A 20,969-nucleotide genomic window follows, 5' to 3' on the forward strand; every position below is an offset into this window, starting at 1 on the left:
CATTTCCAAAACCGCAGATCTTGTGGAGTGTTCCCGGTATGCAGTGGTTAGTACCTACCAAAAGTGGTCCAAGGAAGGACAACCGGTGAACCAGAGACAGGGTCATGGCCGCCCAAGGCTCACTGATGCATGTGGGGAGTGAAGGCTAGCCCATCTGTTCCGATCCCACAGAAGAGCTACTGTAGCACAAATTGCTAAAAAATGATAGAAAGGTGTCAGAACACACAGTGCATCAGTGCCTGCTGTGTATGGCTGCGTAGCTGCAGACCGGGCAGAGTGCCCATGCTGACCCCTGTCCACTGCCGAAAGCACCCATAATGGGCACATGAGCATCAGAACTGGACCATGGAGCTGTGGAAGAAGGTGGCCTTGTCTGCTGAATCATGTTTTCTTTTACATCATGTGGAAGGCCGGGTGCGTGTGCGTCGCTTAACTGGGGAAGAGATGGCACCAGGATGCACTATGGGAAGAAGGCAAGCTGGCAGAGGCAGTGTGATGCTCTGGGCAATGTTCTGCTGGGAAACCTTGGGTCCTGGCATTGTGGATATTACTTTGACATGTAGAACCTAGCTGTTGCAGACCAAGTAAACCCCTTCGTGGCAACGGTATTCCCTAATGGCAGTGGCCTCTTTCAGCAGGAAAATGTGCCCTGCCAAACTGCAAAAATTGGTCAGGAATAGTTTGAGGAACATGACAAAGAGTTCAAGGTGTTGACTTGGCCTCCAAATTCCTCAGATCTCAGTCCATTCGAGCACCTGTGGGATGTGCCGGACAAACAAGTCTGATCTATGGAAGCCCCGCCTTGCAACTTACAGAACTTAAAGGATCTGCTGCTAACGTCTCAGTGCCAGATACCACAGAACACCTTCAGAGGTCTTGTGGAGTCCATGCCTCAACAGGACAGAGCTGTTTTACACAATATTATGCTATTAGGCAGGTGGTTTTAATGTTATGGCTGATCGGCATGGGTGTGTGTGTGTGTGTGTATGTGTGTGTGTGTGTATGTATATATATACATATACATAGACACACACATACACAGCGTTGGGAGGATTACTTTAAAATGTATTCTGTTAAAGTTACAAATTACTTCATAAAAATGTAATCAGTAACATAATCTGATTACTTTTGGATTACTTCAAGGTCACATATGTAAATAAAGTCAAGAGAAAAGCAATATGAACAACATCAGCAACATCACAAAAGCATTTCAGAGAACAACTTTAGAGTTTCAACTGAAGTTATGATGGAAATGAGAATTGACAGTGGAGCACATATCTGCAAGGGCAATGACCACTTCAAACTTTGAAGATCGAAAATATTATTAATTTTGAGAATTTTGCAACATGGTCTTAGAAGCTTTGTTATACAGTATGTCCTTACTAAACATGAGTACATATACATAAACATTGAGTTTCTCCCTGTCTAACAACTGCTCTCTGGGCAAACTGTCCCACACTCCCTCTCTCATCTTAATGCACTGAGTGTAACCCCTAAAGCAGCTGGCCCCATGTTCTATTTTCACCCCGCTTTAAGGGCCTCGTGTTTTCCTAACAATGTCCTTTCCACCCTTGTTGGAGAAAAAGATCTTTCAGGGTAGCCAAGAGTTCTTTGAAAAAGCTCTGCTTACAAAGCCAACTCTAACACACACATCTTGTAATGTTGGGTAAATGTCCCAGCAGTCTGGTGCTGCTTTTTGCCTCTTCTCTCCCTCTTTTGTCTCTCTTCTTTCTCTCTACCCCTCTCTGGTGACAAAAGGCCGACTACAGACAAGAGGGTCACTTTTTTCTCTGAAGGAACGAGCATGTGCGGTATTTATGACCCGCCTCCGACCCCAATTGCTTCTCAGCTCAGTAGGTTTTAATTGGCTTCGATTGTCCAGAGCTTTATCATTTCACAGCAATGAAAAAGAGAGGGGGGGGGGGGGGGTAAAAACCCTCCTGGACATTCAAGTACTTCCCACAATGCTCCTCTCCAATCATTCATTCATTGGTGCTATAACCACTCAAGATCCTACAACCCTTGAATATTTACACATGAAAATATGGGTTTGTTCTTCACATTTAGCACTTCATTAACTCTGTAGGCCTTGCTGCTTCTTAAAGGTCATTTGGAAGTGTTTCCCATAAATACAGAGAGCTCTGGGAATGTAAGTTTTAATAAAAGGTGAAACACTCAGTGACCTCAATGCATACAGTAGACACAAGGGTCCACTAGCAAGAACTGTTTTTACTTCATTATTTAACAAAAACTAAGGCAAGTTTTACTCACTTGGACCTTATTATTCAAGAATACATTACTCAAAACAGGGGAACAAAAAATAATTTTTTGTAGGTTTTTTAGAAATTCTCATATGACTTTGATATCAGAAAGTCTCATTCACACATTTCCCTCTTTTTTATCAAATAGATGGGAAGCCATATAATTCAAGTGAATAATAACACAAGTATGTAACGTAAGGAATAAAGCATGCTGTTATAGGAACATAAGCGACAATCGGATGTGGCCCAACATGAAGCAGAGTTACACTAACTCCCCCAAAGTTGATTATTTTCCAATAACAGCATTTTATTCCTCATACCACAGCAATTTGCCAATGATTAAATTTCTTTTTATTTATTAATGAACAACAAGTTGTATGTTTTATTCATTTACAATTACAGTTCATTTAATTTTGTGGAACAAAACATGTTCGTTTCTGTTATCACTTACTTTATAGCTACAAACAGTCGTTCCCTCACCAACCTTTTTCTTGTCTCTCTTGAAAGTAATAAGACAAAAAAATGCTGCTTGTAATGTTACCAAGAAAACTTACTGACTGTTACAAAGTGCAGAGCTCTGAGACTTCTTCTATAAATGTTATGCAAATGTCTCCTTAGAGAATATTTCAACAAATCAAAGATTATGTGGTTTTCTTTGTTAAATAATAACGCATTTTTCTTAATCAGTTTACTACCCTTAAATTATTGTGGATTGTCTGCCATACAAGTCCCTGTGAATGAGCTGTTACTATAGAAACCATAACTTATTAGAACGAGTGCATTAATATAAACCTGTGATTTGCCTTGCAGCCAAACTACGATCAGATTTAAACATTCAAAAGTGCTGTGGTAGAATAGGTGAAAAAAATGGGATGAAAGATAGGCTATTAATTATGTCCAAATTACACAAATAGAAAAATATTTGACCTTGCAACAGTTGTTTTCTTATTTTAGTAATATAATTTGTCAAGATTGTGTTAGTTCTGATTAAGCAAAAGCAGTTCTCGGTAGTGGACTCAGTTTTTTGGACATGGCGTACTGTACTCGCTTCCATTTTCCGCAGTGTGTCTTTATGGAAAGGTTGTCATTGTGTTTTAGGAAGTCAGCATCCATGGTACAACAAGGATGTGACAATCGGTGTTAACACAAAGGTTACCTTCGATTGTAAGTCTCATGGACCACTTGGCTCTGATGAGTAAAACATCAATATTTCTGCTTTTTCTTCATCGCTCCCTCTCAAAGCAGTCTCTCGTTGAAACTGTATTTCTCCATGCCACAAAAACCATACTGATCTTTCCTAGATACTGTGCCCCAAGTGAAAGGTTATAACCAGCTCTTTATTGCCTCGTGAGATATTGAGCGGCTTTGTTCAATACACGGATGATGGGTTTTTGCAACTGCCTCATAGCATTGCGTCTTGTGCTCGTTTTAAAGGAAGACTTTTCGATTAACCCCGAGAGTCAGGTCTGAAAGGGATCCTCTAAGGTGCCAGTCACATGTCACTGGTTTGATTACATGCATCTTCTGTCCCCGGTGTGTTTGTTTTCTCTTCTTTGTTGTGGCTAGATAAGCTGAAAGTCAGAGAGCATGAAATGTGCATGCTGCAGTTCATGAAAGGAAAGCAGACAGTTCAAGTTCTGATAGTTTGAAGAATAACTACATACACTTACCAGCCAAGTCATTACAGATTCCTACCATTTAGATGAACCCAGGCTGTGTAACCAGTGAGTTGTAATCAAGTCAGCGGGTATAAATGGGCTAGCAGGGTAAGAGGCATAAAAATAAGGGTCAATTTTTGGCTTACACATCATCTTACTTGTTGCTAACAAATAGCTTATTGGATTGTTTTTGACTTTTGTGGAAACAAGAACAACGCTAACAGTTGTAAGTAAAAATGACATGAAGTAGAGGCTGGGACTGATTCCTTTGTAGCCCTGACTGTAGATTCATGTAGACAGTTGTGTCAACTGAATATACTTAGTGAAAGCCCTAGATTTTGTGAACACACTGGCTTATTTAAGCTTGCTGCATAACATAGCAGCACTGATTGAGAAAGGGACACATGAAATACAACAGCAGGTGTAATGAACATGAACAAAGTACACTAGATGGCCAGAGATTTATGGACACCATCACACCCATATGTGCTTTTTGAACATCCCATTCCAGATTTAGTCCCCCTTTGTTGTTATAATAACTTCCACTCCTCTGAGAAAGCTTTCCACTAGATTTTGGAGCATGGCTGTTGGATTTGCCCATTCAGCTACAAGAGTATTAGTGAAGTCAGGCACTGATGTTGGTGAGGAGGTCTGGGGTGCTGTCGGTGTTCCAGTTCATCCCAAAGGTGTTCTGTGGGGTTGAGGTCAGGGCTCTGTGGAAAACACTCGAGTTCTTCCACATAAACCCTGGCAAACCATGTCTTCATGGAGCTTGCTTTGTGCAGAGGTGCATTGTCATGCTGGAACAGGTCTGGGCCTCTTAGTTCTAGTGAAGGGAAACTGTAATGCTACAGCAAAGAAAGGCATTCTAGACAATTGTGTGCCTCCAAATTTGTTGCAACAGTTTTGGGAAGACCAACATATAGGTGTGATGATCAGGTGTCCACAAACCCATGGCCATATAGTGTAGATTACTTTCCCCCCAATTACTGATTTTTCAAAATGCCTTGGAAGAGAAACTAGAAGTAAACTAAAAACACACATTGTCCAATCAAAGTAAAAATGACACAAATGGACAAATGATAGAACCATAGGTTGTGTGGTTTGAACCAAAGAGCTAATAGGAATGTTAGTGCAGTGCTTACTATTCTGAAGAGACACAGAATGATTATGGACTTGAAACTAAAAAAGTAGCAATCACAAATGATGCTGACTATCTTTCAGTGTGTGTGCTCCTACATAATATTTTTTTGCCTATGAAGAGACTACAAGGCTCAACCAGAATGGTTTGATAATTGCGAGTTTCTTACAGGATTGTGGAATTGTTTTAGCGCCCCTGTTTAATATCAGATAATATCAGGTTTTAGACCTTATTTTTATACCTGGATTTCATTGAAACTCACTGTACACCATTCACTGTATAGTCAACAACAAAGCAGTTTTGTTGGTTTCGGTACAAATTAAGTCATAAGAAAGGTCATTTTAATCAACTCCAACAAGTTGGACCTCTAGCTCATCCCCTTAGTATAGCCAGTCAGAACTTCTCATGCAAGCTGACGTAAGTGTATATTTACAAATACGCAACTGTTTCTAACTAGGCAAACTAACATTACAACTGATATTGCACTGTAGCAAAACATTATGTATCGTTTAAATATCGGGTATATTTTCGCCTTTGTGCCTTGTTTCATTCTGGTTCGAGTCTCTTAATAGATATCATCACAAAGTGAAGTGATGACGGTGGCAGGGAAATCGTGATCACTCTGATGTAAGTGTGAGTCAGTGACAGCACTGTAGTGCACTCTTAACTGGCTGCTTCAGCTTTTGGCGGTCCATGCCGGAGTGTGTGAGTGTGTTTGTGGGTGGCATGCTCTCTTTTAAGCTGAGATGAGGTGAGAGTGGTTGCAGCTGTATTTGATGAGTAGCTTCAGGTGTGCTTTATTCTCAAGCTGTTTATTTGTTAGCAGTATTAAACCACTGAATATTATCTAAACAGGAAGTTGCTCTATTACATAATAGTTAATGTTATAATGGCAAGGATCAGAAGCAAGGTCCCAAATAACGTGTGCTAATTTGTGTGCAAGGGGATAAATTGTGCACAGAAAATTGGATGTTTCTTACATAAAATCTTAGAGAATTATTAAAAAAAAACAACATGTATAGGTAAAAAGGTTTTTTGCACGTGAAGTCAGATCACCAAGATGCTCCCGGAAGAGTTAAACTGACACTAAACCTTGGCATATGCATATAATTACATGTCCAGTGTAAAGAGGTTTATTGGCAGTGAGGGCGTCAAATGAAAACGGATTTCTGTGCATTTAGTACCTACTCTTAGGCAGTCCTAATTTACCCACACAATCTCTGTTCCTGAAGTGACTGTAAGGTTTAATCAATCACGTCGTGGGTGCTAACTTAATCTGTCTGCGCTGACTCCACTCTGTATTTTCCACTTTTTATGCAGAAATGCCCCAAAATGCATATTTATTGAGACAGACACACAGAAACCTAACACTGTGGTATTTCACTCATTTTTTACCTAATATGACAAAGATTTTATATCAATATTTTATGGAGTTATAAAATAACCAGCAGTCACTCATGTGTGAGCATCTAGGGCATAGAGTTTATATTGTCTAAAATATTGAATAGACTTTGATAGCGATACATTTTGGTGAATCTTTGTATTTAATTAGCTTTCTCAGGCCTGTTGTTGATTTTTTTATTTACATGACGTTTCATGCATAATGACACATCACTTGTGTGAGTCACATTTAGTATTGAAGTATTGATTTTGTTCTTATTTAATTCTGCTAAAACTACATAGTCTGGGTGGAATAAATAATATACATCACAAAAGGCTTCACTTGCAGGCTTTAGTTAAAGTCACTAAAATGCCATCTTGGCTGCTATACCACTAATATGGCAAGGAAATTGAGCCCTAAGTCTGAAATTAGCAACTCTCACAAAATCCTCCTTTTAATACAATAAAAGTAATAAATGGGCCAAAAACTAAATGTTGCCCAATGACTTACTGACTTTTGTCAAGGACATAAATACAGTGTGCTACATTAAAACTGTGAGAAGACATTAATAATTGTATGTGTCTGTTTCTCTTCATCTATATTAATGCACTTAACTAGCTAACAATCTCGCCATACATTGTGATGTTATGTTAGCTACCACTATTTTTTTGCCTCGTCTATTAGATTTCTGGGCAACTAACACATAAGACCGGGCAGCACAGTGGAGCTTTTACTTGCTTGGTGAGCTACATAATAAATCTAAGATTTGTCCACCTCTGAACCACAAGCACAGGTATGACTCATCAGGAAGAAGACAAATGATCAAAAGTTGTGTATAGCTCCAAAGTCTTCACATATAGCACCCTCTTAAATCATATCCACTCACTTGTAGCACTGCTGTTGAGCCTGACCCTGTGAAGCAGTCCATAAGAGCATGTTGACTCTCTCGTGACACGTCAGCTCATTATTTGTGTGATGCAGTCAATTTGTGCTGACTAACAACACATCCTGTAGCTCCCACTATCTCGGGAACAAATGGAAGACGGCAGATCTAATTTTCTGCTTGTCTGAGTATGAATATGACTTATGTACCCCTGCTACCCACCCACTGTGGTGAGACGGGGGCCTGAAATTACTGCAAAAGTACCGACCACATAAAGGAGGTTTTAACGAGCTTTCAAATTCTCATTATTGCAAAATGCTTTTTATTACAAGTGAGCAGATTAAGTAAAGAGAAAGCCCAGCTGATTGAAGCTAAGCAGTCATGCCCTGTTGGCCAAAACCAGCTAAGAGGCTTTGTTCATTCTGAGTAAATTAAGGCAAGTTCCATGTTAAATTAAGGTTTATTGTTATTTATTTTGTATATGATCCCTGTTTGTTCATTTATTTATTCCAATTTCTACAGCATTTAAGATGCAGCCACTCTCCAAGCAAGGGTTCCTCAAGGGTTCTTTGGATAAGATTTCTTAGCTTCCTAAAGAGGTTCTACTTGTAAAAATTCAAGAAAGGATACACAGGGTTCCCCAGAGGAACAAACTGAAAATGTGTATCACTGGATGCATTGATTGTTTGTACTGTTTCCTTTTTTTTTTTTTTTTTAACTGTCCCCCCATTTTTCTACCCCATATACAAGAAATTATTCGTCACATCTGTAAACCCAGAACTAGTGAAACTTCCATGTAATTTTAACATTTTAAGTGTTCTTCCAGGCCACCACACAACTATCTTGTAAATGAAATTTTTTTATTGACCAAGTAACGGAGAAAAACACAATTTTGTTTCATTTTGTTACGTTTTTAAAGGTAAGATAAAGGTAAAAAAAATTATAAAGTAGGCTGATTGCACTTGCTTTTCTCTTTTTTTTTTAAATCATGAAGCAGAGGAGTCATACAAGTGTATCACGTTAATTGAGCCTTGACTAAAATTCTAAAGTTTGAATCTTGCTTTCCAATAAATGTCTGGACGATGCAGTTCTGTATAATCTTCCATTGCAACATTCTCGTCTCAGTTGAAGCACCGGCTTCTTTTGTAAAGAACAACAGTAAAAAGTGTGCATTCACATATCACGCCTCACTGTTTACTAACTGCCTGTTGTTTGATAGACAGCTAAGATCCTCCTACTGATCTGAAATATGAACGCTCAGGGCTTTCCGAAGTTCATTTCAGATGCTTCTTAGAGGCAGCTCTGACAAAGCGTAAACAATTAAAAATCATTCCAAACCCTCAAGACTTCCAGGCTCCACTTTGAAAGCTCACTAGTTTGGCCACAAACTTTCCTTTTCTTGTTTACATAATATCATTTTTACTTCATTAGTCAGAGTTATTGCTGAAAGCCTTGAAGGTCCTAATGCTAATTTCATGCTCATGTTTCTTTGTATACGCCACATGCCGTCTCGCCAAATGATAGGCCTCATGTTTTCATCTGAGCAGAAGCCAAATTAGAGAGACAGCCAATTTGCTTCTATCGAATGGCATACTGGTGCAGCAAGAGCATGCGGGGCTACTGCATCGATTGAGATTCCAGCCTCGTCATGTTTTTCCCTGACTTGGTTCATTGTGTTTTTATCAGCACTGCTTATTAGGAGATGAAAATGACAGTGAAAGAAAGACAGAAAGAAAGTCATAGCAGGAAGTAGGAGGACTCTTATATACATGCAGCTTCTATAGTATCACTCAAAACATTTTCTACATTTGGCAGAGAAACATTTTAGGGGTCTGAGCAATCGGAACATACAAAGCAACCTAAACGTATTTGGTGAATAGATTAAGTCTGGCTTGAACAAAGCACTAGATATAGAATAATATAGACTATAACACCTTTTTTGACACTCACTGTTCAATCAGCTGTAGATCAGTATTAGCCAGTAGTCATTCTAAATGTGTAAAAGCAGAAAATATAAATTAGACTGGGACCTTCTAGGTCTGCAGCTAGATGTGAATATGGAATTATTTCACACTGAATAAAAAATTGGCTAAATACAACGTTGCAATGAAATTTCACAGATGATATAAATGAGCTAGTGGGGCTAAGCCCATCCTGTCCTACATAATATTATTTGCTGTTAACCAATGTTTTAGGCGGATTACTTTGGATTTTCATGGAACCACACAGAACCCCATCACAGTTGGTTATAAGAAAAATAAACAGAAATGTATGAAGAAGAGATGTTCAAGGTCAGAATCATGTGTAACTAAGAAAGTAACTGGTAAGTCACAATTTCCGAACTCCAACGAAATCACCCCTCACCTCAATTTCTACTCAGAAAGTTGGAAAGGTGTCCTCAACCCTGAGTTCAGCAAGTGACATCAAATCAACATGGCTGTTCACAGCATCAGCAGTAAACAAGGTAGTACTTTTAAAACGAGTTATGCTGTTTATATAAGTATTTGCTTTAGATCAATCAACATAAGCAGGTAAACGTGTAGGTCTATAACACTGATTATACAGAGCACAGTTTTAGGGAGGTAAATATACATCACTCATCACAGTTATAGGCTATATTTTTGCTAACGGAAGGCAAATATGGAGGCGTCCTAGTTCCAACTTCCCACTTCCAAGTTAAATCAAACACCGCATAAATCTTCACTACATGTGCTTAACCCAACTCTGAATACGGCCCAAAATCTGTTGTTACTGTGTGTTACAGGTGCTGAAAATGAGGAGAAAAACACAACTACAGACAGCAGCAAGTCTGAAGGTGAGAACAAAGTGTGTGTGTATACTATATATATTTTTTTCTGAGGCTGTCTGAATGAACATTACTTCTATTTGTTACAAGCACAAAAGCATTTATCACATTCATGTGTTTGATTTGTTTTACCTTGATAAGCTGGTTTGCCCTCACATTGTTGCATTTGTGCGTGTGCGCGGGCAGAAGGAGCTTATATGAAGTACGTTTCCTGTACATTAAACTAGACGTACAAAAATGTTTTCTTAAAGAGGAATAATAATATAAATTATATATTAATATTAAAATTTTAATACAAAATTTAATATGAAAGCTGACCAGCTACCCAGATTCAGCACTGCGCTAACATAACTAGCTTTACAGTGCTGAGCCCAGACCACAGTCTTCCAAAGAGAGGATGTACGCTGTTCCTGCCCTTCTGCACATTATAAACACAGTTAATGGTCTATTAATCCTGTATAAGGGGAGAAAACAGACAGCAGGGCAGTGAAAAGGTTTTATTACTGGTGTTTTTTAAATTTACGTTTATTCTGTATATTCTTGTGAGACTATACTGCATGTAGTTTTTGTATTATGATACAGGGAGAATGTTAAAGAAAGTAAAACATATTCTTTTTTTTTTATTGTGTGTGAGTATATGTTAAAAAAAAGTAAAGGATAGAGTTCCATGTGTTTTTGTTGGCACAGCCACTGGCATCATCTGTCTATTATTTTAAGAACAAAATCTCGAAAGCCAGAAGTGGCTACCTAGTTGGATTGTCTACCAGTGGCTACCCAGTTCTAAGTGGCTACCCAGTTTTCTAACTTTTAACTTTAGGGCAAATAGTGCAGTCCTAACTTTCTTCTTCTCTCTGTAGGTGAAGTGAAACATCAGGATAAAAGCCCTGCAGAAACAAACCAAGCAACTCAAACAGACAGCAGTCAGTCCAAAGGTAAAAAAAATATATTCAGTTTCAGCATTAAATCCGAACTGTATGCACTTAACTCTGAAAACGGCCTTCAGTGAAGAAATGAGTAAGTCCATTTCATACTTAAATACCATTTCAAAGAGCAAAACTATGACCAGGTTGAGAAAATGAGAGAAAATTGTGGTTGGCTGGATAAAACTTTGGAGCCATTGCTTTCAGTTACCATGTTGATATAATTACTGTGCTTTTGTAGGCCAGATGGCACCTAATATTTAGAATCCGGGACTCGGACTGTGCTCAGACGTTTGCCTTCCAGAAAATATTACATTCAAACTGTGTTCCTTTCATTCAGAAGCTCTGCCCAATGGATGGGAGCACCGGTGATTAGATTAGGACAGAGCTGAGCAATTCTAGTCCCTCAGGGCCAATTTAGCACATTCCCAATTCTATTGAGTCTGATTCAATTCAGTAAATGAGTTTTTTTTTTTTTTTTAATGAAAGTCTGCAGTTTTTTTCACAGGGCTAGAGTAGGTTTGGCCATACGAGACTAGAACTTTTCACTTCCTGATTTGAATACACTAAAGAAATCAAAGAGTTATAGAAGCATAGTGTGACAAAGGAGTATGAGAGGAAGTTGATATAATGCTATAACATGAAAAGGAAATCTAATAATTACATCACACAAAAGTAATTTCTAGGTCGAGATCAGTCATTTCCAAGTCAACAGGGTGGTGTGATGTGGTCTGAGATGAATCACTGTTAAGGCCCCAAAGCTGATTATTTTCCTATAACATGTATCAACTCTTTTATTGCTCTTATACCACAGTAATTTGCCAAAAGTTATGTTTTTCTTATTTATTACAGAAAAACATATCATTCATTATATCCATTTTTGATTAGTTTTAAAGGTGTGGCACGTTGATGAAACCAGCTAGTTCCTGTTAGCACTTGTGTTATATCAGCTATAAACCGTCATTCCCTCGCCGGCCTCTCAGTTTTTTCAGAAAACATGGCCCTCCATCCTGAAGACTTTCCTGAGTCTGAAAACTTAATCACGGCTTTACCTCTGACTGTTGACACTGGAGACTCCTTCCAAACACACTAAATAAATGATTCCTCACAAAAACTTAAGCTCTGGTATAAAGTTATAAAAAAAAAATTAACACATACACAGACAGCTAAAACATTTAAAAGGAATCACACTTTAGCAATTTTGATATGGGGCAGTGAACACGTGATACACTTACCTTTCAAGTGCTTAGCGTTCAGAGAACACTGTTATTACGTACCTTAGAAATATGGGCAGCAAGCATTAAATAGCTGATCACAGGGGCTAACAATTTAGCTACCTTGTGTTAGGCCATCTATTTAATGTGAAGACAAAGGAAAGGAGAAAAGAAAAAAGTTGGGAATATCAACATTATCCTCAGATGTGTTGGTAAATTGCTAAAAGAAAAGATGCTATATGGCTAAACTTACACTTGAATAGATCATTCAAGTAAGCTCTCTTCATTAGCCGTTGTTGCTAGCTACTGTGATACTAGCTACTAGTACAGAGCCTTAATGTATGTTATATATGTACAGAAGTGAATAATAATAACCAAGAAGAGACCAGCAAAGACATTTAATAAAAATCTACACACTAATTGTACCTACTTTCACACACTACCGAATATTAAACACATTAATGAAGAACTTCAGTGTTAAGAAACTCTGCCTTCACTCCCACGTAAAGTATCTCGTATAAAAATACACACTGTCACATACTGTCAGCGCTTTCTCCTGTGAGAAGTGCTTCCTTCAATAAACTCAGGCTTAAAAAAAAAAAGTTTTGGCGATGTCTCATTGATATGTATATTACTTTCATATCTAAGGTTCAAAAGAAGTGATATCCCTACATCAAGAGCCAAAATATCACACCAAAATGATCCTGGAACTCTTACAGCCCTCGGTAACACAGTTTCAAGTGTTACAAAATCTTTCTTATCCAAAATGTCATTAATAAGCATTATCCAATGGTAAATTCAACAAATATATAATCTCTAACTAAGATTTAATTCTAATTATGTAAGACTCTACAGCTATGCCCCCATCCTCCAGCTAGTTTAAGAAGCTACAGTGATCAGCAGAGCATGGCAGTGCACCATGCAGAAACAGCACACATATTGTCTGGTTTAATAAAATGTATTAAAATGAGCTTTAATGTCCTCTCATTTAACCACCTACTGTCACACAGCTGCTGACGGCAGGATCAGATTAACTTTGTCGTATATAATGTTGTGAGATTTTATCATGCAAACAGGAGAATCTGTCTTGGCTTTTCAATGTGCCTATGTTTAAGTAATGAGTATTATATAAATGTCTTAAGAGAAAATATAGCATGTCTACCTTGTACAATACTAGGTGTAGATCATGATTATCTCATTCGCAGTAGAGCCACACTGCCACCATCCTTTAACTGGGGGGAAAAAAAAAGAGGTAAACCAATAAGCACACTTTAACTACACTAAATTAGTGTAGTAACTAGGTTAAATTAGTAAAAAATTCAAACTAGAGGCAGTTGTGTTTATGAACAGCCCCAAAGAGGCTGAGTGAACATCAAAGAGGTTACTTTAGTGTAGGGTAAAGCGGGTACTCATTGGTACCTTAGAGTAGCATTGACGCCTCACCTCACCATCACTTGTACCAAATACATTCCTGCTCAACTCGATTCGGTTAAAAGAACATGGCAGAAATAATAAATTCAAAATTTTGATTTAACGGCAACTACTGAAATGAATCAAGACAACAACCATGAATCAAGTATTACTGATTACTTAACGTAATAGGCTAGCAACTTGATTTGATGGTAAACGATACTTAAGATAGTCCTTCTCTGTGTCATCCGCATTCACATATTTATGGCAGGTCTACCCTAAATTCTGAACGAAGTTGGTCACATATCGTTCAGGGGATACTAAATCGAATCATATCGTATTGTAGCAGATTAAGTGGTATCGTCAATCATCAAACCGTTGCCTAAACAATCTAAATCATATCGTGTGGAAGCCTGAGGTTTACACCCCTAATAGCTAATAGTAAGAAGGTAATTATGAAAATAAATCGAACAGGGCTTTAAATGTTGTGTTGTGGTAAAAGTTCATCAAGCTCAAGCATCCAAGCTACACCATTCAGCTAAAAATGACTACGACTGGATTAACACTAGTTGTTCTAGTGTACTCAGGTACCTTCCACTTGAGGCTTCATTTGCAAACAAGAATGTGTTTTTTTATGGGTTCTGTACAGAAGAAACGTAAGACATACATAAGAAAACCTACAACTGCTAATATGATTATGATAATGATTATACTAACCATAAATGCTTCAAAGTTCCTCAATCACATAATTACATTATTATTTTCTTATACTTTAATGAATAACTGAATATTAAACAAGGACTAAGGAGTGAAGCTGAACTTTTCATGCTGGTTGTGAGACTATGTTGAAAACAGTGTGTTACCACAGCAATGACTGCTCCTTTCTACTTACCTTTGTTCTGATTTTCATTGCATTTTGTTACTTCAGATGGCTCCAGTGATAAGGGTGAGCCAAGTAAGGAGTGAGAAGACAATCAGCCTCATAGTTACACGCACCGGCAAACTGTGCGAAGGTGAACATGACACCACACGATGGAGTCTCCTGAAAAAAAAAAAACCCAGGGAGAGGATCTGTCCACCACCATCCTCCTTCTTCCCTTCCTTTCTTCCTTTCCTTTCTTTTCCTCATTTGGTTCGGAATTTAATGAAACATATATGATATTAGAGAGGCACACGTGAACATATCGAAGAGTCTAGTGGGTTATGGGGTGATACTTTACCTCACTGAATTGCTGCTTGATCATTTCCATTCTCCAGGTTTCCTGGTACTGGATCTGAACAGGTTTAAAAAAAAAAAAAAAAAAGTTAGTACTCTGGGTTAGATGGGTTCTTAATTTATACTTATAAAGAATATATTCTCAATGATTGATGCTTTGCACAAGGTCTGCTGTAACACAGCACCTTTACATCAATTACAAATATGTTTGATTTTTTTTTCCTTTAATACTTAATGCTACGAGTGATGTGTCAGTATGAATGTCCATGTCTTCATATGGCCATATGGATGAATATGCAAGCCAATGATGAAATGAAACACTTGGCATTAATACAGTAAGTGCTTAGTGAAATGGGAAAATAACAGATGCATTTTAGTGCTTGGATTCCACATGCAATTAATATAAATTAAAAAAACTGATATATGAATTATAAATATATTAAATAAATATATTAAATAAAATAAATTAACTAAATAGTATGCAAAATAATACGGATTTCCAAATTCTATATATTCTATATGTGGATAGTTTAATTTGAATGTTGAATGTGGAAAGGAGACTTCATAGAGAAGTTTTTCTTTTTGTTTAAATACTGGCCTGAGAGAACAGTCAAACCAGTGTAGTTTAAACTAAATATGAAAACTACAGCATATCTTTTTTTGTGATTATTTTTCTTCTTTAAAATGCCGTTAATATGTTGTGGGTCTGTACGGTAATGCATCACTACACATCATCTCTCAGAGAGGTTCACGTTTTTTCATGCATTGTGCTACAAAAACCATGCCACACTATTAAAACCTCTCTTACATCTCTTTTTATGTCCACGTTTCTTACAGTTACTTCTAATCTTGCTCACTGATGATTTGTTTTTGTGAAGTTTGTTAACAGATGAATGTTTCTCAGTTTTTACCCTAATGCATGCAAACAGGTTTCTTTGTGTTTTTTTTTCCTTTCTTTTTTAAATTTTAAACAGATCGCACTCTCAATATTTTTACTAAACTTTGTGTGTTCCGAAAAAAATCAGCCTTATTTGACAGGACAGATACTATAAGATCACAAAAACGATGGAAGTGCAACATGCAAATCTGATGCTTGGAATGATTATGAATATATATATATATATATATATATATATACACACACATATATATATATATATATATATATATATATATATATATATATACATATATATATATATATACACACACACACACACATACTTGGTATCCTCTTTTGTTTCTCGGGTTCAAGGTGAAAAGTCAAAAAACTATATTTCATTTGTTTTGTTGGAAGGTTTGATCAATTACTTGAAGTGGTGCCATAATTATATCAGATGACTTTATGCCTTCATAAAATCGATGTTTGCTTTGCTTTACAACTATGAAATAAAGTTGAAAAAGGTTCTTTCCAAGACTGAGTAGTGTTTTTATCTAGAATTCGGTACACACAATCCCTTACTGTTGCCCAATACTTACTTGTAAAATCACTTCTCCTATCATCCACTTTGCCGTATAAAACTTATTCGGTTCATTTTGTTGGAGGAAAAAAAAAAAGCCTTCTAATGAGCAAGCTGAAGCAACAATGGCAAGGACAAACGATGGGAGACGGCACAAAAAAACAAATCCTTGAGAGTCATGAAACCTTGTTAGTAGCCAAGATGTCATGTAACTTTTGAATTGAACTTTTGAACATGTGAATTTTTTCATGGCATTTCCAAGTCAAAGAATAAGTGCAAGACAAAGTTCAGGTCAGAAGTTGTATACGCTAGTGTTCTGTAGTTAGTATTACGTATGATCATTTCTAATTTTTTAAGTGAAAAATGGCACAACGTCTTACAGTGGATAAACAAATGCAAAGCCGAGAGACTAACTGGCCGTTCCAGTCATTTGCATCTTTGTATATATGAACAGACAGACTGTGATTGAGACTTTTAATTGTTTTCAGCTTGCTGGTCAATCTCACTGATAAACATTTGAAAAATGCAGCAATACTCACATATCTACAAAAATAATTTTGTTCTCAACAACATTTTGGTCAAATGTTAGTTATACAGTTGAGTTCTAGACTTGAAAATGATAAGTGATGGGCAATATGTTAAAAATCAATATGTTAAAAATATATATGTGGCAGTTTGGGAAAGCTAGTCAAATGTTGACATTGTCTACTAGGTAAGTTCTGAAAACTACAGACTTTCCTGAACTATGTTTGTCCTTTGCATGTATCTCAACCCCAAATAAAGTCATGACATTTTAAAATCTGGTTACCCCCAAACATGAAAAGGGAGAAAATCATTAAAGATTTCATTCAAATTCCACTGAAAGATGCTGCGCCTACCCCTACATTTATAACTTATAACTTATGGAGAAACAACATTACTGCAAAAATCTTAAAGCATTATAAGTTTACAATGGAGACTGAGTTCTTGTTTTGATTTGATCAGCATCATCCACATCAACTGAGGTAAAAGTCACTCGCTCTTTTCACTTTTAAACATAAGCTTTATCATGGCCAGACTTGCTAGACTGGGCAGCTCGGGGCAAAAGTGGGTCCACCAATTAATCAAAATATATGAACAGATACTTAAGTTTTCAGTTCAACAGCTGGAATATTTTCAAAGAAATACTGCCAGTGGCTCATCCACTTCACAGAAATACTTGTTCTGACTTGCTTAGTTGTATGTTGCTCATATTTGGTTTGTGTTTATTGGGTACATTATGAAGGAAGGCAGGTAAATGGTAGAAAGTAGGATAACAGAAACTATGATATTGAAGAGCAAAAAAAGAAAAACCTTTGGACCTCGATTTTACTGAGGTGGCTTTTTCAAAGTCTTTGCTGCAAAGAAATCCTGACGACATAACTTCTAAAAGGTAAGGCCCTACATTTGTATTATATTGTAGGGATTTAATTTGGCCTAGATTTATCATGGCTTTTAATCAGTGGGCTACACTTCTGTAGAGTAGACTGTGTTGTGTGGGCTATGTAGGGGTTCGATTCGGCTAAGATGGTGGCGTAGTGTCTCTCTTACTTTGGTAAAATTAGTAATCAGACATTCTGGTATTTCAGGTCAACAGCACACAAATGACATGCCAAACTAAGGTAAGACTACATGTTTCAAATGTGACAACAAAAGGAGAACTGAATTAGCTGAATTTTTCAGTTGGAAACAATTGGAACACGTCATTAGAAAAGTAGCTCCAAAAATAATTGTACAAAAAGCAAACAACACTCACTAGCTGAGCATATTTTAACTCATATTTGTAATGAACATAATGAATTTTTTTAAATATTCTAATTATAAATAATTGATACCAACAGAATAAAAGTTTAAAAAAATAATCAATCAGATGCAATTACAACTAATGTATGCAATTGGCTGGATAGTTGCTATATCGTAAAATTATCTCATCATGTCCCATATCATCATGATATTTTCTGCACGGTTTACTGTGCTGCTCCAAAACATGCAAAATTATTACCTTTAGATTTTACAGACACTTTTTTGTCTGGATTTTTATAGTTTTTTTTTTTTGGCTCAGTATGTACTGAATGGTCGACTAGATTGCTTCAAAACAAGCTGTAAGATATTGCGCACTTTCTGCGGCCTACACGTTGTACAATATTGAGCAGAATATATGACAACTCTTAATTTGGACAATTTCACGCTTTCTGAGTCTCTTTTGTGTTGTGGATACTTTGTTCAATTTGGTGCAGGCATGCCCCCGTCTTTGTTTTGGCTTGCCATAGTAATCTCTTTTCTTTTTCTCTCTAATGCACACATTCTTAAAAATAACTTGCTCATCTTCGTTTTCCTGTCTTGTAACTATTAATTATAACTTTAAGCTTTTCCATTGCACATGTCTCTCTCTGTTTCTAATCTGTGGGCACCATGCATACACACATTCACACACTTATTCTAAACTAGGGGTAAGGTAAGAGTTGCTAATCCACTTACCATCATGGTTTTGGGAGGTGGGAGGAAACCAGAGAACCTAGAGGGAACCCTCTATTGTCATATTGTCAATAACTTTTTATGAAACCTGGCTAGTGTTGGCTGCCTTGGTTTATGCCATCACTTTGTTCACTCACGTTGGTTTGCTAGATATAATATCAGTATAACAAGCTAGATTAGACATCAAAATGAGCAACCTACCGGAAAAACTGCGAAGAATTCCCAGATGAGGCTCTGTTACAAGAGTTCACTGCAAAACCAGACATGGCTTTGCTACAGAACTGTGTTGGAAAATGCGTGCATGTTCATGAGACTCGACTGTCATGTCCTAACCTGTCAATCATCTCATCAACCAAGGCCTTTTATTTATCATCAAATAATTCTTCTGAAACACATTTATCGTATGCAAAACCACTGATGGAGATATCAAGGACAACTAAACTGAAAACACGACAGAATATTATTCCTGAAAATAATTTGTGGAAATGTAACTTAAAATGTACACTTGGCTCATTCTCCATTCACTAACATGGGAATGTGCGGAGTTAAAAATTGTACTGCAGCCAAGCACGAGACGTTTTTGCTTCACTTTTAAACCTGTTACAATGTCCACTCATATATACAGTCACTGCCAATAACACAGACTATATTAGTAGAATCTGTGTTTCTAGGAAAAAGAAGGGATTAAAGAAACTATTCAGGAGTATGTACTGCCAGGCCTAAGATTTATTAAACTGATTAGCCCAAGGTTTTGAATGTACATCAGATTTTCAAACATAGAAAATATATAACATTAGTAGAAACAATATTTAAGAAGAACTCAGACAGGCTTATCTGTGCTAAAAACATCCATGTACTTGGTCTCCTATGTCTCTTATCTTCTTGCTCCATCAACTTTTCTTTTGCAACATATCTTCAGGATTTGGAGTCAGTCATTGACTCACACTAAAGGTCAACCCCCAATGTGTTTCTAAATCGTTTTTAGACAGAGGTCTGACTTACATCGAACCAGAGTTTCGGCACTGTGAGACGCAAGCCCACACATGCTCTAGAGTAATGCAGGAGGTCGTTACACTGCATGTCTGGTGTGAAAATGTGGAGAAGAAGCTACTATCTGCCCTTTTATACATTATATTTTGCAAGTTTGCACAGGCCAAATGAAACGAGGCAGCAGGCCTTGAGCCTGACCCCTGTAGCTTATAGTATTCTTAGACCTTAGGATATGATTTTAGATACACATCAAAAAATGATAGAGACTTCAATGCAACTTCTGTAAGTCACTCTGGGAAAAGAGCATCTGCTGAATGCTTTAAATGTAAATGTTACCTGACCACAACACACTTGTTATGGAAGTGGTGTATAAGAGTTGATTTAGAAAATTGACAACCACTAGAATCAAATAAACTGAAGCTTACATGCCAGTAAAATACGACATCAGGATACTCTTAATATTCATACTCCAGAGAAACACAAAGTCGATGGAATAAAAAGGATAAACTATTAAAAGATATAAATGTAAAGACACTGCTGTTCTGTACTGTGTTCATAACTATTCCCAGGAGGGACTTCCGCAACGTGAGTGTATATCAAACCGATAAACAGCATTTTTCATGGAGTTTTTCGGTCACTTTTAGCAAGAGCTTGTGTGTGTGTGTGTGTGTGTGTGTGTGTTGGGGTGGGGGGGGGAGTTGGGGGGGGGGGGGGGGGGGGGGGTGCGTGTTTGTGTGGCACTAGGAGAGGAATCGATTGCCTTCACACTCGAGTGCTCTCTCGCTCTCTTCATTTTTACTCGTTCTCTCAATCTCAAACCACTTCTTCCCTCTTTTCCAATCATCCCCTCTCCCCTCTTCAGCCTGTTCTGCTCTTCCATTTCCTCAGTCTAGTCTCTCTGCTCATCTGTATAGAATGAAAATGCCTTTGATGAAAAATGAAACAACGCTTTAGTGGATTAATGCTGGCAAAGGTCATAAATGCTTGAAAAAAGGCAAAATATCCTCCGAGCGTAAATTCAGTTATGTGCTGTTTTGCTAGCGTTTGTTTTTTATTTATACTGTCTTTTCAAGCAGGCAGATGTCTACAGGGCATGAGCACAATCCCATTTATATGAGCAAGGATGAGAAAGAGAA

General features: G+C 37.4%; 1 protein-coding gene across 5 annotated transcripts in view; it reads left to right on the top strand.

Annotated features, from left to right (window-relative positions):
• The window catches only part of macrod2 (mono-ADP ribosylhydrolase 2), a 549,845-nt gene extending 533,540 nt beyond the window's left edge, over positions 1-16,305 (top strand). For all 5 annotated transcript variants that reach the window (XM_053233012.1, XM_034302907.2, XM_034302906.2 and 2 more), the window contains 3 exons: positions 10,089-10,139; positions 10,988-11,062; positions 14,603-16,305. In XM_053233012.1, the coding sequence (XP_053088987.1) occupies positions 10,089-10,139; positions 10,988-11,062; positions 14,603-14,640 (164 nt within the window). In that variant the 3' untranslated portion in view covers positions 14,641-16,305. The remainder of the gene's footprint in view (positions 1-10,088; positions 10,140-10,987; positions 11,063-14,602) is intronic.
• Positions 16,306-20,969: the final 4,664 nt, after the last annotated feature.

This window comes from Pangasianodon hypophthalmus, chromosome 3, assembly GCF_027358585.1.
Source record: "Pangasianodon hypophthalmus isolate fPanHyp1 chromosome 3, fPanHyp1.pri, whole genome shotgun sequence".
Lineage (NCBI taxonomy): Eukaryota > Metazoa > Chordata > Actinopteri > Siluriformes > Pangasiidae > Pangasianodon > Pangasianodon hypophthalmus.